The 17342-nt window shown below is 39.2% G+C and overlaps 1 protein-coding gene across 19 annotated transcripts in view; it reads left to right on the plus strand.

Moving 5' to 3' along the window:
* The window catches only part of CLOCK (clock circadian regulator), a 90280-nt gene extending 73964 nt beyond the window's left edge, over positions 1-16316 (plus strand). For all 19 annotated transcript variants that reach the window (XM_043546204.1, XM_037897750.2, XM_043546205.1 and 16 more), the window contains 10 exons: positions 488-635; positions 880-955; positions 1921-2062; positions 2497-2597; positions 4822-4911; positions 6322-6480; positions 7086-7292; positions 8545-8750; positions 9191-9446; positions 10831-16316. In XM_043546204.1, the coding sequence (XP_043402139.1) occupies positions 488-635; positions 880-955; positions 1921-2062; positions 2497-2597; positions 4822-4911; positions 6322-6480; positions 7086-7292; positions 8545-8750; positions 9191-9446; positions 10831-11010 (1565 nt within the window). In that variant the 3' untranslated portion in view covers positions 11011-16316. The remainder of the gene's footprint in view (positions 1-487; positions 636-879; positions 956-1920; positions 2063-2496; positions 2598-4821; positions 4912-6321; positions 6481-7085; positions 7293-8544; positions 8751-9190; positions 9447-10830) is intronic.
* Positions 16317-17342: the final 1026 nt, after the last annotated feature.

Here is a 17342-nt window from a genome sequence, read left to right on the forward strand (position 1 = left end):
TGTCAAAACTCTGTGCTACAAAAACCATACTCAATTAAACATCTGTACGTTAAGTGAAAGTCTTGTTAATTATACTGAATTGTGTGGAGAGGGCAGGATATTTACTGAAATCCTGCATCACTCAAGTGATACTTTTTGTGGCAAGACCACAGTTTTGTGCTGCAAAATGTTTATGGTTCATTTATATACAGGCGCCTGAGACGTGGTCTCATACCACAGCCATCTGATATAAAGAAATTACAAATTCATGGCTGCTGTAGCTGAAAAAATTTGTAATATAACTTACTGAAAAGCCTTCTCTTCCATTGTGTGTAGTACTTGAAATAGTAGTTCCTCTTTTTAGTCATTGTCCTAGTGCCAGTCAAATTCAGGTAAAGATCTTTTAGTTTAGATTTAGTGAATAATATAAATAATTGAATTACTACTACGTCACAGAATTCACATAACATGTGAAAGCAAAGAAGTCTTATTCTTTTTTATCTTCTAGTAATGCAATACGGGAAAGGGAAGTCATGTTATTACAGGTTCCTGACAAAGGGGCAGCAATGGATTTGGCTACAAACACATTACTATATTACTTATCATCAGTGGAATTCCAGGCCAGAGTTTATTGTCTGTACACACACTGTAGTAAGGTAACAGTTGTTTTTTATTAATTTTAGAGAAGCTCTCTTAATTGGCAACTGTATTGCTGATGTTTTTAAAGCATTGGAAAGATTTTAACTAATAGTAATTTGCAAAGACATTGTGATGCCTCCTGAGTGTTTATACCCTTTATTCCATGAGCAAAACAGCATGTCTGAGGAGGTCACATTTTAAGACATTATTATAAAAAAACATTTAGACGAGGTATAATAAATGTGGTTTGTTCTTTTATAGTTATGCAGAAGTTCGAGCAGAAAGACGGCGAGAACTTGGTATTGAAGAGTCTCTTCCAGAGATAGCAGCAAATAAAGTGAGCTTCCTAACTTCTTTTTATTATATGGTCCCCTTGTACTGCTGTATGTTTGATTTATTTATTTTTTAATCAGAAGGTAGGAAAGTTTTTATCCTCTGCTGCTACTGCTAATGTGATGCGCTTTTAACTATGAAATATCTCATGCCTAAGAAGATGTAGGAAAGGTGACTGCTTCACAACATGCCACCTTGGAGTTCTTCTTTATTATTTTTAGGTTTATTATATGTATTCCAGTAGTATACAGAGGCTCCAGTTAGGATTGGGGACCCATAGTGTTAAATACAAACACAAAGATTGATGCAGTCCCTTCCATCTGAAAAAACAAAGAACAGATAAGGGAGGAAGAGGGAGGGAAATCAGCAGAAGGGGACAGCATAGCTCCATCACATGGCTTCCACCCACTTCTCAGGAGCATCCAGAAGTCTTTCTGGATGAATACCCTCCGGTTGAGACTCTGAAGGTGTTCAGGATATTGGGCCTCAGAAAGGTAAGTCAGGGTCAGACACTCATGATGTGCTCCCTTGGTAGTCTGGCAAGTTTCCCAGTGGAAATATGCTGCTTATGGTATAACTAACTATGCCTGCATGGCTTCTCGCTCCTCCAAGAGAGAAAGAGAGTACACAGGAGTAGGAAGTGAGCTTTGTTGCTGGAGGGGGAAGGAAGTCTGTGCAGCAAAACAGGACTGGCGTAGAACTCAGAGTTGCAGGATTTGCCTGCATATCTTTGGACTCTGGTTTTTCATGGCTTTGTCTCTCCTTTCTTTACAAACCCCATAAATGGAAACTCCATCTACTTAAACTTGTAGAGTATAAAAGGACATAGTTTTTTCTGCAGTTTTATCTGTCAGAGGTTAGTTGGCCCAGATGTTTGTTTAATTTGCTAAGCTGTGTTTGCCAACTGAAATATTTAATGTCTATGTGCTGAACCATCAAATAAAATCATTTTTATTTGTACCCTTTCAGAATCAGGACTCCGGATCTGATAATCATATAAACACGGTCAGCCTCAAAGAAGCATTGGAAAGATTTGATCACAGCGGTACACCTTCTGCTTCCTCTAGGAGTTCGAGGAAATCTTCTCATACTGCAGTGTCAGATCCTTCATGTAAGTGCTAACCATTGAAAACATAATTGCCTTATTAGGGGAGACTCTATCTGTCCTTTTTTGCTGTGTTTTTATTGAAATAATGCATTTTAAAACTTTTAAAATACTTTATTAATATATCTGAATGAAACACTGAATTTAAAAATGTCCCTCTCAATGGCTTAACTAATGGTAGTGCAGCAGCCTGACGGTACCAGGTTTATCCAGAGAGTTCTACATTTAAATGTTGACCAGTAGAGACCCATTTGAAACATCGGATATTAAAATAAAATCTTATTTCATACTGTCAGACCTATACAAATGATAGAAATGTACTTCTGAAAAATGTGCTTGAAGCTTTTGCTCAGGCAAAACTCCCTTTGATATTTTTGTGTATGGAGTTATAGCTTATTATTAACAAAATGTGTTTTCGCTTTTACATTGATCATCATTAGCAACGCCAACAAAGATGACAATGGACACTAGCACTCCTCCAAGACAAAACTTACCTGGGCATGAAAAGACTGTACCAAGGAGGTCATCACTTAGTAGTCAGGTAACTCTTCAGAGGAGGGTCTCTGTGTAAAATCCATTTATTTCACTTGTAAATGAAAATGTTTAAATCTACAGTAAACTTTACATTTTTTTCCTTAAAGCATAGAGTTTGATCTGGAAGTGAAAATATTTTCAGATTGGGTACTTGATTGCCAAGATTGCATGATCAAGATTACTTACACAAATGCTTATGCATGTGTTTAATTTTACATGTTAAACTAACTGTGACTACTCATATAGTTAGGGCCCTACCAAATTCATGGTCCATTTAGGTCAATTTCATGGTCATAGGATTTTTTAAATAGTCAATTTAACGGTTTCAGATATTTACATCTGAAATTTCAGTGTTGTAACTATGGGGGTCTGACCCAAAAGGGGGTCACGGGGAGGGGATCATGGGATTGTCACCCTTACTTCTGTGCTGCTGCTGGCAGGGGCGCTGCCTTCAGAACTGGGCAGCCAGAGAGCAGCAGCTGCCAACTGGGAGCCCAGCTCTAAAGCCAGCGCTGCCGTCAGTAGCAGCGCAGATTTGAGGGTCACAGGGTATGGAGGGAGCTGTCAGTTTTGGAGGGAGCAGGGCTGGCCTTATGGGTGAGCGACTGCTGAGGGCCCTGTGGTCAGGGGGGCACTGTTCTTCCAACACACACACAGCCAGCTCAAGGCCCCTTTAGCCCCCGAGCACTGCGCCTGGAGCTGGGGAGGGGCAGGACTGGGGGCACCACTGCTGGGGTCTCCGACCATGCACCAGGCTCCAGCTGCTAGTCCTAGTGGAGCTGGGGAAGGACAGGACTTCCTCTTCCTGAGGCCAGGTCAGACCCACCTCCAGGAGTGTGCCACCCTTACTTTGGCACTGCCTTCAGAGCTGGACTCCCAGCCAGCAGCTGCGGAGCTTCCTGAAGCCAGGGGAGGTTCCTGGAGGTGGGTCTGACCCAGCCCTGTGGGTGGCCCCTGCAGGGGAAGAGGAAGTCCCAGCACAGCCAGGACTACCCTCTGGAGCCCAGCGCACAGTAGGAGCCCCCCTTCCCTACAGTAGCCGGATTTCATTGGGGAAATCAGATTTCATGGTTCATGATGCATTTTTCATGGCTGTGAATTTGTTAGGACCCTACATATAGTTAAGCATGTGTGTCACTGGGTGACCGTCTCCCATGACCCCTGCCTCAGGCAACCCTGAAATTGGACCCCTGCCGCAGTGTCCCCTTTCAAGGGGCTTCTGGAGTAACTCTCAAACGCTTTTATCTATTCATACGCCTCTTCAGGGTCTGGTTTATTAAATTAATAAACATTCAAAATAAAGTTCTCAGGTCCTTCCTTAAGTTCATTGGTTTACCCCATTATCAGGTCACTTCCAGACCTTTCCTGCCTGTAGTCTCACTCCCCAAGTTCCAGGTTTCTCTGAGGGAGCCTACTTGTTCCCAGCAGCCTCTGTTGTGCATTCTAGTCTCCCTGAGAATTCTCGCTCTGCAGCTTCCTGCTGCATTTTTATAGGTGAATGAGCTGGTCCTTGCTCAGGTGTGCTTCCTTATTAACTAGGGTTGACTGTCTCCAGACCTCTAGCCCTTAAAGGGTCAAGTCACCCTGTTACAACATGCATAAATCTATGCTTTCTTTCTCATACAATTTTTCATAAACTAGGTAAAACCCATCCAATAACAAAGTTATGGAATAGTTTCATATAGTTCCTGAAATCCTGATAATATTAGAAAATCCTATACATGCCCTCTGCTATGAGCTGTTCATTAACTGTGATTTGAGACAGGTTTATTGTTGGTTTGAGATGATTTAGAAGGGGAATAAAAGGATGCTGTGAACTTAAAAATGTTTGAAAACAAGTATCTTTACTTACTAACACCACCCTTCAATTATTACAGGTTTAAAATTCCCATTTCCCTTTCACTATTTGTATTCTTTATTTATTTCTGACATATATCATAACTTGAACAAAGATACCCCATGTAATCACTTGTACCCAGATGTTCACAATGCTGCAATATTTTGGTTTCAAACATCGCAGGGAACATTTACTTGCTTAAAGACTATTATCCCCTTGAAATATTAAAAATAAATGTAGATACATTCTGTTGGCCTTGTGTTATATAAAAGTGTGTTTTAACAAAATGTACTGTTGTGCCATCTTGGAATTGACCGTTTCTCTTAAATAATTTAGTTATATCTAGTATGAGACGAGTTCTGTTGGATAATTATGGTATGCTTTTAAATCTTAGTCCTTAAATGCCCAGTCTGTTGGACAACCATTAGCACAGCCAATGATGTCTCAACCTGCAACTTTACAGATCCAGCCAGGCATGTCCCAGGTATGGATTAGTTTTGTATATTTATTGACAGGCTCTTTCAGCAAATAACCCCATTTAAGAATAGGGCATTAAGGACTTTCTCATTAACTGAACTGTGTGATGGAAGTTTATTTTATGCAGTCATCTTTACTTGCATTCTGTCTTGTGCCTAATTAAGGTAAATTTCTCCCAAAATGAATGTAACAATTGATTTTTAGCCAATTTTGCTGGATGCAAATAATTGTTGTTGCAGTTTATTTAGTACAAACTTAAGTACCTGATTTGCTAATGACACAAATCTTACACAAATTGTCACTGTTAAAAGTTAAAATCTGTTTTAAAAATCCAGCCCTAAGTATAAAATCAGATTAATATTGAATTCATGCTCTGGTGGGAAGGAGGGGAGATGCACAATGTTCTGGCATGGCAATGGGGATCTGTAATAGCCTACATGGCTTTTGTCCTGGTTATCTTAGAGACTGTATCTTCCATGCCCTGTCCGGAACAGCTGAAGTCAGCTGATGCTGACAGTCCCTAGAGATATACAGCTGAGTTTTTATGTCTTCAGGTTACATTGTAAACCCATCTAATTGCTCAGGCTTTTTGCTGAGAGGTTGACCTGTGTGCAGGGCAGTTGTGTGTTGGTTTGTGTCTTTTGTTTGTTTGGGTTATTTTGTTCGGGAGTTCTCTGACACATACATTTAATGTTTAATCTCAGAACTTTTCACAACTAAGTAATTGTGCCTAGAGCAGTGCTCCCCAAACTGTTGGATGTGTCCCTTCCTGGGGGGGTGGAGAAACTTTTTTTTTTTTGGGGGGGGGGGGCGCGTGTGGTGGGGCCCTGCATGGGGGCTGGAGATGGAGCACCACCCAGCCCTACTCTGCCCCCAGACCAGCTTCGATCCCAGCCACAGCTCCGCTCCTCCCCCTGCTTCACCCCCAACCCAACTCCGGCCCCAGCTGCAACTCCACTCTGCCTCCTGCCCTGCTCATAGCCCAGCTTCAACCTCAGCCACAGCTCCACTCCGCCCCCAGCTCTAGCCCCAGATGCAGTTCCACTCCGTCCTATGCTCTTCCCCCAGCTCAGCTCTGCCTTCATTCCATTTCCGCCCCAGTGCCAGCTCCCCTCAAGCCCCAGCTCCTCCCCTATCCCCAGTTTTGCCCCCAGCTCCACCTTCAGGCCAGCCTCTCTGCTGAGCCAACTGTGGAGTAATGGAGGGGGGCACAGACAGATTCCATTACTGATAAGGGGGATCACGAGAGGAAAAGTTTGGGCACCACTGGCCTAGAGATTGTGGTAGACAACAAGTGTAGCATGTTCCTAGATAGGGCTTGGTTCCCATTGCTACTATGAAGGGATGATTTACCTTTTGTACGTCAAGTTTGTCTTTTTCTGATTCAAACTCTTTTAACCTATACATGGCTCTGCAGCCTATGTTTCAGTTTTCAGCCCAATTGGGAGCCATGCAGCACCTAAAGGACCAGCTGGAGCAAAGAACACGAATGATAGAGGCAAATATTCATCGGCAGCAAGAAGAGTTGCGTAAGATTCAAGAACAGCTTCAAATGGTCCATGGTCAAGGGCTTCAGGTGAGTTACAGTTGGATTAACACTGACTTTTTAGTAAGGACTTAAATGACTTTCTACATGCTGAACTCCACCAGTCTAGGCAAAATGGATAATATTGGGAAAGCCCTGCCTTATAGATCGTTGCTACAGACTGTCAGTTTCCAGGGAAGAAATTATGTATAGTATTCGGATCTGTCAGTTATAAAATTATTTTCCCATCATTGCCTTCATTTCACTAAACTGCTGGAGATATTGGAAAGAGAAATGCAGTTTCTAATTAATGTTGTCTTTTTCAAAATTTTGTACAAGCTGTCTTTGTACTTCTTTAAATGCAAATCTTAAACTAAATATGTAGGGATCTAATCCTCTTCACACCAGAGTTACACTACTGTATCTCTGTTAAATATTGAATTACATTAATCCAGAACAAAACTGGTATAAGAAAGAGATTTTAATCGTGCGTTATCCATTGCTTATAGTACACTCATAAAGCCTCTGGCACCTACAGTTAAACAGTATTTCTGTGTTTAATTATTTTTCAAAGGTATTGTATTAAGAATTTTTAGTAATACTTTAAACCATCAATAGTTTGTTTTAAAAAAACTAATTTGTGGATTTTCTTAAAGATGTTTTTGCAGCAATCAACTCCTGGATTAAATTTTGGTTCTGTGCAGCTTACTTCTGGAAACTCTTCTAACATTCAGCAGCTTACACCAATAAACATGCAAGGTCAAGTTGTTCAGGCTAATCAAATTCAAGGCGGAATGAACACTGGGCATATTAGTACTCAGCACATGATACAGCAACAGCCTTTGCAGAGTACAGCAACACAGGTAAAGTTTGTCATAAGTACCTATGCTAGGTGGTATAATCACATGGAACCAAAATTGAAACCCATTATGGGCCTGCCTGATCCTGCTGTGATTCAATATAGAGAATTTTCATTGAAGTCAGTGGAAATTTTGAATGTGCAAGAAACACAGGTTCATACCCTAAATGTTTCGGGTTGAAATATATTTTGTTTTCTCTTTCAGGAAAAGGCTTAGATTTTATAGTCTTCTCTTGATAGAAGAATTATCAAGTATAAATGATGAGCAGTGAATAACAAGTAGTTCTTTTGGAAGGACCTATCCTCAAAAGCAGGCTTTAGCTAATCATTCTTCCTTTTCATGTGGCCTTTTCATTCAGCAGAGGAACATGTTTAAAAGTAGTAAAATGTGACTGTAAAGCCATAGAATTGGGTAGGGGACAATAAGGGCAGGTGTAATACCTGAAAATACTTTAAATTCAATTTTTTTTTAACTCAGATTGAAAGTTAATGGTGTCCCTTTAAAATAATAGTATTTGATCAGTTAAAATGTGAATATATCTTTGGAACATTTGGCTTTGAATGAATAAAGCAATGTAACATTTTAGTCAAGAATCCTGTTTCTGGAGCCCTAAGGATTTCCACCCCCTACCTACTCACATTGACACATCCCTAGTTTTTTTATTCCCACCGCCCTTGAAAGCCTTTTGTCATGGTGACCTATGTTGCCTTCAGTCCCAATAAAGTGCCTTCATAGAGCTCACTAAAGCTGTTTGGACTAGTGCAAAGTGACGTGCTCTCTGTCTTCCCCTCAACCCAACGCTTCCAGGGACTGAGCATGCTTACACCTGCAGTTCTGCCTGGCCCATCATTCCACCTTTTTGTGCAGTTGTCCTAATGTTATAAGAGTTTTGGAAGAGGAGCATGGGGCTGGGACTGAGAAACTCCTGGATCCTAATCCTGGCACTAATACTTACTCACTGCATGGCCTGGGACAAATCATTTAACCTTTGTTTGCTCATCTGTAAAAACTGGGATAATATATATTTACGTCACTCACAAAGATGTTGTAGGAATGGATTAATTAGTTTGTATTTTGTACAGTGTTTTGAGAGTATAAAGCATATATAAGAACATTTAGTATTAGCAATAATTAACTGTTAGTGTACAGCATTTTTATTTATAACTGCAAAGGAAGCTGTGCCTTCTGTGTTTGAAAGGGGTATTTGTTTTTACAGCTGTATTCAATTAATTTATTACATGTTTTTCTTTCTTAGCATACTCAACAAAATATACTTAGTGGGCACAATCAACAGGCTTCTCTTACCAATCAGTCACAGAATACACTTTCAGCCCCCTTATATAACACTATGGTGATTTCCCAGCCAACGACAGGAAATGTGGTCCAGATTCCATCTAGTTTACCACAAAACAATAACCAGAGTGCTGCAGTAACTACTTTCACCCAGGACAGACAGATCAGGTAAATATAAAGGAGCAATGTTCATTCAGATGATTTTGCTAGAGCTCTCTGTGCTTTAGTGGTCACCAGATCTTACGGAAAAGGAGACAAAAGTTAAACCAACAATTTCATGCAGTTTTACTTAGTGTAGGCATGTGCATGTGCTGTAGTCTGAGGACCAAACTTGCAAAAAGATACTCCTGTAATTCCTTAAAACTCGGGGTGTTAAGGCACAGGTGGAGGGGTGGGCCTTTGAAGGCAACGTGTAGCCCATTGCATTTGAATTTGTTTAGTTTGTAGTAAGCAAAGGAAAAATGGGTTTGTCTTGAATGACCCTGTCCGTGATAACTGGCACTTACCTCATCAAATTGATACAGGAAAGTTCATCCAGTGTACCTGAAGCAGATTTTTTTCCCCCAACTAAGCTGATAAGACCACCTGGTGTCTTTTCCCTTTCACAGATTTTCTCAAGGTCAGCAGCTTGTCACAAAACTAGTCACTGCCCCTGTAGCATGTGGAGCGGTAATGGTACCAAGCACTATGTTTATGGGACAGGTGGTGACTGCCTACCCCACTTTTGCTGCACAACAGCAGCAGCCACAGACATTATCAATAACGCAGCAGCAGCAGAGTCAGCAAGAGCAGCAGCAGCAGCTCAGTACAGTTCAGCAGTCGGCTCAAGCTCAGCTGGCGCAGCACCCGCAGCAGTTCTTACAGGTAACGCAGCAATGTCTAGAAATCTGTCAGCTTGCACAGACTTTCAGATAGTGATGTCCACAGGTTCAGCATAGACTGCAAGTTTGGTAACTGAGAATGTTATTTAAATAAGCACCCTTGTTAATCTCAGACAGACGATGTGCACTGGAGGAGATGCTTTCATAGACCTTATTTAAAGTCTCTTGCGATGTTTATTGTCAAGTTCACACATAAGCACTGCACTTAAAAACCTGTTTCCCAGCCTGTGGGCATCAGAGTACACTAGGAGCGGGACATGGAGAAAAGGAGAGAAACAATGGGGACAGGAAAAATTGTCACACGGGTCCACCTCATCTCACCATAAACATACTGGCGTGATTCTAAGTAAAGGGGCAGGCATCTCTTTGTAAATCTCTCGCTTTCCCTCCAGTTGCCATGGTGGCCCACAATGCAACAAGCTGGCTCAGGAGTGTCAGGAGTGTCTTTTCTCTGCTTCTGTGTAGCTGCAGGAGCACATGCTGTCTGGGCCTCAGGGAGATACCAGTGGATGCCTGAGCAGCAATAGCCTTCTCATGAGTAAGGAGAGAAGAAGCCACCATGGGGAAGAGAAGAGATTGGATCAGAAAGAAAAGGAGGGACGGAGGAACAGATTGAGAATAACAAAAGAGCAAAAAAGAAAATACATACTAAAAATAAGAGAAATCAAAAAAGAGTGAAGAGGAAGAAAGAGGAGGTAGAATGGACTAGTAAAAGGAGAGGCAGCAGTGACCTTGCAGAACTAGCGTACTGGAATACGTCTCACAGGAAGGCCTCGGGAAGGGGGGAAGGGAGACATGCCAGTTGCCAGTCCATTAGCGGGGCAATCTGCTACAACAAAAACTTTGGGAACCACTGAACTAGATACACAGTCAACCTATTTGGACCCGAAATTTTGCCTCCTTTTAAAGGAAGATGATCCCTTACAGCATCCCTAAATAGTTTGTGTATATGTGTATGGGCATTCTCTGAAAATAATGTTAAAATTGAAAGTTAGATTCTTGAAATGTCAAAGTTAAAGTTGGCGGGTCAACCGTAACTATACTCAGATCATTAGGGGTATGTGCTCTTATAAAGCCTTTAATTACAATTGCTGTGTATCTCTGCCTCTAACTATTGCCATAGTGCTCCTAGCGTTGACATCACATACCGAGATCCAATAAATTGCTTTACAGTTAGTCAGATGCTGAAAATATTAATTCTCTGTAGTTAGCGATTTTATTCTGAATGAATCTTCACTTTGTGCAATTATAAGTGAAAGTAGTTGTGGTCCTATTGATGTTTAACCTCATGTGAGAGTTTTAAAGTGTAACCAGACCTGCATTTTCATAGTGTGGGCAATAATCCTCTTTCATTTATTTCTTTTTAGACATCCAGGCTACTTCATGGAAATCAATCAACTCAGCTTATTCTCTCTGCTGCTTTCCCACTACAACAAAGCACTTTTACTCAATCACACCACCAGCAGCATCAATCTCAGCAGCAGCAGCAACTCTCACGACATAGAACTGACAACATGATTGATCCTTCCAAAGTTCAGCCACAGTAGCATGGAGATTCACTTCTTCTAGAAGCAAACAGCAGGGAGGGGCTGCTCCATAAACATTTGCACTGATGATGGTAGAGGTAGAAGTCCAAAGGCTTTATAAAGTACAGTATTGAGGTCTACTTCTAACTTCTGGGAATCTGTTTGCAGAAGAAACTACTACAAAACGTTGTGGAGGTACCTTAGGTACAAAGAGCAAAAAGATAACAGGGACATGGCCAACTTTGACAGTCTTTTAGTTGTCCCAATTTCTGTGTTCTAAAGGATGTGCTGCCACGTAATAACTTGTCCAGATCAAGTCTCAAACCCTCAGTGAACTGAAAAGGGCACTAAAAATGTTGGTATCTTTAGCAGTCCTGTAAGTTTGTCAAATGTGACCATGGACATGCAGTTGCTCTCAATAATGCTACAAATACAGTCCAAAAGACATTTAAATTTTTTTTTCTCAGATGATTATGGGACAAGTAAATATTTTCAAAATGTTGTGTGGAATCAGATTCTGTATTATACAGATGTTGTAAAACAATGTGTATATGTCTGGATAAAAGGAGAGAGAGCAAAAATATTTTATATGATGCATGAAAATGTAATCTTGTTATTTGTAGGGTTGAATGTTTCCCTAAATTCTCACACCATGCTCTGACTAATATTTTCCTCTGTTCTACCCTTTTGTTTACAACATGATGCATCATAATTTTCACCCTTAATGTGGGCACAAGTCTCTTGTTTGTGCTTTGTCTGCGATGTCACAGTTTGTTCAGTGAGGTATAGTGTGCTGGTTAGTGGATTTTTTGGGGGTTAAATTATTGATGAAACTGATTGAACTGATGGTCACGCATCAGGGTTCAAGACATTCAGATTTCAGAAGTATTATCCATCATTTCACAATTATTCATTGTTTTTTGATTGAAAAATAGGAATTTGCACTGCTTTATTGTGGATGGTTTGGAATTTTACTCCCCAAAGCTATCTTTTGATATAGATCATAGTTGGAAATATTTATGTAAAGGGTTTTAAAAAAACTACATGAAAGTAATTTTTAAAAATGTGTCAGTTATAGGAGTAATTTGCACAACAATATATTTACACTTAATAACATTTTAGGCACTTTTTAACCACCTTCTCTGTGGTGAGAATTGTAACTTGTTAAAATATGTTGGAATCTTTTTATTCTCCTTTAAAAATTAGATCTTTCTTCAGTCAGAACTGATTCAGGGTCATTTTAAAACAAAAAAACAAGAAACCCATAGTGCCTTGATTTTAATTCAGGTGATAACGTTGAACATCTTGAATTATGTTGTCTTGAATCTGTTACAATTTTACAATTTTGAAGTCTTAGTATAATCTCAACAAAACGTGTTTCTACTTCATAGCTATATCTTGTTTGTGTTCATATATACAAGTATTTTAACAATCGTCTGAGTTGAGATCATGAGCATTTTTTAAAGGAGGGCCTCTCCCCTCAGACACTAAAATGGAAACAGATATCTAATGATTTACCTGTAAAGTGTTCAGCGAGTAAGGAGTAGCACTATTTAGAGGCTCCAAAACAGAGATTAGTCATTTGTGGGGGGGAATGAATCTGACACTTTTTAATCAGATCTGATCCGATCCAATTTTACTTTATTGATTGGAATTTAATGGAAAAATAAAGAGGTGATTAGGACTGCATGTTTAACACACTGAGTATTGACTTAAAAGGGATACCACTAAACTAAGACTTCAGAAGGCAACCTCACTTTATAAAGATAATAAAAAGTTCCAACAGAAATGATTTCCTATTTTTAAATGTTCAGTAGATTTCTATGGTACTACTTCATACAAATCACATCTGCAAAGCAAAATGAGCTAATACTAAGATAGACTTGGTAGTTAAAAGAGAAAATTAATTAAAATTAACACTGAGGAGGGAAAGTTTTTAGTCAAGAAGCTGAATTAAGTCAGAGTATTAGGGAGGAGCTGTATGAATGTAACCAAATTGTGGTGGAATATTAAATATTAGGAACAGTTTGATTGTATTATTGGGTGACCAGAGCTGACTGAAAGGTAGTGCTAAGTTAGTGAACACTAGATGCAGTTACCTTTTGAAGCTTGTTCTTAAAATTAACCTTGGCCTTTCCACTGTCATCTCCTCATCAGATTAGCCCCTCACCCCCAAACAATAAAGCAACAGGTCAACAGTGGATCCTGGGAGAATCACAGTGGAAAAGGGAGGAGGGCGTAAGAAGTAAAGAACCAAAGAGACCTGGATTGGTTTCTGCTCCAGGAAGTCTCTTGCAACAAGGAGTAGGAATAGATACAAATATTAAACATATCCAGGAAACTTTCTCTCTCTATGCTCTTTAAAGGGATTTCAGTCATTCCCTGAACCAGTATAATTGTTAGAAACATATATTTTTTTAAGCTTTAGAAAAGCAAAACTGCATTGACTTTTATTTATTTTTTTCAAATTGCCTTGCTAATCCTGCCATAGCATTCCGCCTGTATCCAAAATTTAAGCTGCATTGACCAGAGGTCCATTCCATAAAGACTTTTAGTGGGATATAGACTTGTTAGATAAGGGTTTTAACCTAATTACAATAATAAAATAGCACTAAAGAAGGAAATTGGGAGAGCTTTAATATTACTCTTAGAAATGTAGTGTGGTGGTAAAACCCAACCGATAAGATGTAGCATTTGCAGCTACAGAAAATGCAGAGCATAACCAGCAGACAGCTGAGAGAGTTTTATATATAAGCTTCATTCAGACCCCCTCTCTCAACCAAAAAAAATACTGTGGTGTGCTGTTGTAGGTCAGACAATAAAAAGGCAGCCTAACTTAGGTGTGAGAGGTTTTATATTAACATAGCTCTTGGCAGAGGACTAAGAGGAAAAATTCTGTTCTTTGATCAAGAAGCCTTCCATAAGCTCAGAGGGGAAAGTCATCCAAAAATGAAGCTACTCTTTACCTGCTAGCTGATAAAGAGAAGAGGGGGAATTCTAAGAGACTGAAAAATTATTACATACATTTGAAAAGCTTCTGCCACAATTCAGGCAAATGTTTAAAAAAAAAAAAAAACAGAAAAAGCACACAGTATTTCACTGACTCTAATTGGCGTGGATGTTCTGCTTCTCTTTCACGGACTATTAAAGGATTTGTGTTCAAACAAGGCACTCACTTCTGGTCCTATTAAAGTCAATTGCAAAACTCCATTGACTTCAGTGGGAAGAAAATTGGGCCCCAGTCTTTCTCTCTTCTAATCAGCCTGCTGCTTCTGCCCAGCTTACTCACAGGTGTGGCAAACCTGTTGTTTGTGACATCCCAAGAGATATCATAGCATTTGCTGCTGTGATGTGTAATGTTACAGAATGACTCTGACAGGAGTGAGGAAGTTGGCTAAGAAGGAGAAAATGTTGTATTGTGGATAAATGCCTTGGTGACGTACAGTTAAGTAAAGTATCATGCTGTATTTTCTTAATAGAGTTTTGATGAGAAAATTAGTAAGTTTGCCTGGGTTGAGTGAGAACTCAAAGAAAAGCCTCAGAATTTCAGAGGGAAAAGAAATATAGCTATTTTTATATTATATTTAATATATGTTATATTTGTATATAAATATGAAAAGATTATAGTAAGAACTCTCCATATGCCTTCCATTTTATCTAGACGTTTACCTCCTGGTGCGCTGGCTCCAGGGTATCACCATCTTTGTAGGCATTATGCCTGCTGCCAACCAACATCTAAGTTAATATTCCAATATCTTTACAACAGATAGGCCCCAGTTCAGCAGTATGCCTAACTTGAAGCATGTAAGTTAGTCCAATTTAAGTGAATGCTGATGTACTGTGCTCAGTAGGGTCCTTAGTTCTCCTCAGTGCCCATGCTGGTAATTTTTCATGGGAAAAGGAGAAACGCTCGCAAGACTCAAGTAGTGCAGTTTAAAAAAGGGGTTTGGAATAATGATAAGCACTTTACTGAAAAAAAACCATTTTGAAAACAGTTAATTATTTTAGGCAATGGAACGGTTCAAAAGTGGTCCAAAGGAATCAAAATATAGAAAACTGTCAAAAAGAGGCATTTCTGGAAAGTGTTTCTAAATGTGGTGATCCTTTGAGGCTCTAAGTGTGAGATTAAAAAGGCATCTAAAATTGGTTGATTTTGTTTTAATATGGCTTTGGGAAAGGCTAAATCTACATAAATACTATCTTCTTTTAGAAATTTCTTTTAAAGTTGCACAATTGCCTGTGAGAAAGAAATGATCAGGAGGCTTATTAGCCTGTTCAGTAATTCTAAATGGCCCTTGGGATTATAATTTGCATTAAAATATGTGTAGAGGGTTTACAGATGTGGCCTTTAGTAGACTGTTGCAGTCCCCAATTCTAGAATAACTAGCATTCTTAGCGATAAAACCAGATGTAGTTATGAGTGCGTTTTAAATGACATGGCATCATGCAGCGTCAGCGCATGCATGTTAGATTCGTAAGTACAGTATCTCCTTTTGAAATCATTCTTGAAACAAGATACACATTGAGAAGGGCTGGGGAAATTATTATTTTTGGCTAAAAGGGAGAAAAAGATTAACGTAGTGGTGAATCTTTTTTTTACTCATCCCCAGTGGAAAAAGTTAAAAACTATTTGATACTAATTGGGATAAAGAATTTTGTATTCAGTATATTTGAAGTTGAACGTTGAATGGCTCATAGTAAATGAGATAAACTTTGAGAGAGATATTTAAATTAAATCTGGTTGTCCATTAGACCTTTTTTTAATATCCTGATTTTAACACTACATTCCTTGTTTTTTTTCTTTAATAAACAAGTAATTTACAGGCTTTGTTTGCTTCATGCTTTGTCATCTGCATGGGTTTTGCCAGCATGGTATGCTAAATTGTACCTATAAATAAAAAGGAAAAACAAAACACTGTGTATGAACCAAATACTGTATTGCCTGATATGGAGATCCCAGCCAAGACTGAGAGGTGCTGCACTAATAGACAATCAAAATGGGTGACTATTTATGAAAGACTTTTGGGAATGATCTTAAAGTAGTAACTGCTTTGATAGCAGCTGAGTTTTTTAAATGAGGTAAAACTATTTATTTTAAAATATATCAAGTGGACTGAATTTTGAGTTTTTAAGCAGTGTTGATTTCACAGTGTCTTGGGTTTTGGTTTGGTTTTGTACTTTCTAACTGGCATTAGATTTGTATATGTAGAAAACTAGTGCCACTCATATTGACGTCAGGAAATGTAGATACAGTTCCCTGGTGTTCATGTGACCATTACTAACTGTCAATTTTTTAATTGAATAAATGTAACTCATTTGAAATTCTACTTCTTGTAGCTTCTAAGGTTCTGGCAACTTTTCTAATTTCACTTTCATATCCTACAGGGTTCCATAGTTAAAGATCTCTTAACATTTGAACAAGTATACCAAAGTCACTTCCTTTCTGATCTCTTCTTCCATACCCCGACAAAGAACAGTGATATGGCAAATGGGGGCGGGGCTATATTTAAAATGTATATTGCACTTTTTCTTGACTACTTTCTGTATCACTTCATAAAATGATGGCCTGTCCTGAAGGTTACAGAGATGTCCGTGTTTCTTGCATCTTGTGTTGTTTTCAGCCGTTGTGTAAGGGATATAAAACAGATGGCAGTCTCTGTTTTAGTTAAAATAATCTAATGCTTTCAAAGTGTAGTATTACCTGTTCAGATTATGCCCTTGGATGTATCTGTGTATTCTTCATGATGTGTAGGTGTAACAGAAGGCAGAATTTGACCTAATTTATGTGTCTTCGTTACTATCTTGAAACTGATCAAGGCAGTCTTGTTTGAACATGTACTCTTTGCAACTAAAATGTTTTAATAATGAAGTGTAAAGATTTCATGCCTTCCTTACATCTGCATGGGGACATAAATAGGAGTTCTGTATGCAGATCTGGGGCAGCGTATAACCCAGTGTGGTGGTTTAACTAAATAGACTGGGCCAGATCCTGCTCTCATACTGAAATAACTCTACTGACTTCTGGTTGGCTTTGGTGGGGTTACCCTGGAATGTGAAATTGGATCTAAAAGTGTACCCTGTAACTGAAGATGGTGGGAATGTGGAAAATGTGCTAAAAGGTTTGTTTTTGTTTTTAATTTCTGGGCAAACTATGACATCACTTCATTGTCAGAACGTTGATATTTTCACGTTGGGAGTGAGATTGTACTGGTGCAATCCCATTGCTGGCAATGAGTGCACTGAAACTATTTGTGCAAAGTTAATGTAGAATTAGCCATACAAATTCTTTAGCTGAAAAAACAAATCTGCACCAGATGGTGGTCTCTTGTTATAAAAAGACAATCAGTTTTCTT

This window comes from Chelonia mydas, chromosome 4, assembly GCF_015237465.2.
Source record: "Chelonia mydas isolate rCheMyd1 chromosome 4, rCheMyd1.pri.v2, whole genome shotgun sequence".
In the NCBI taxonomy this organism is placed as follows: Eukaryota; Metazoa; Chordata; order Testudines; family Cheloniidae; genus Chelonia; species Chelonia mydas.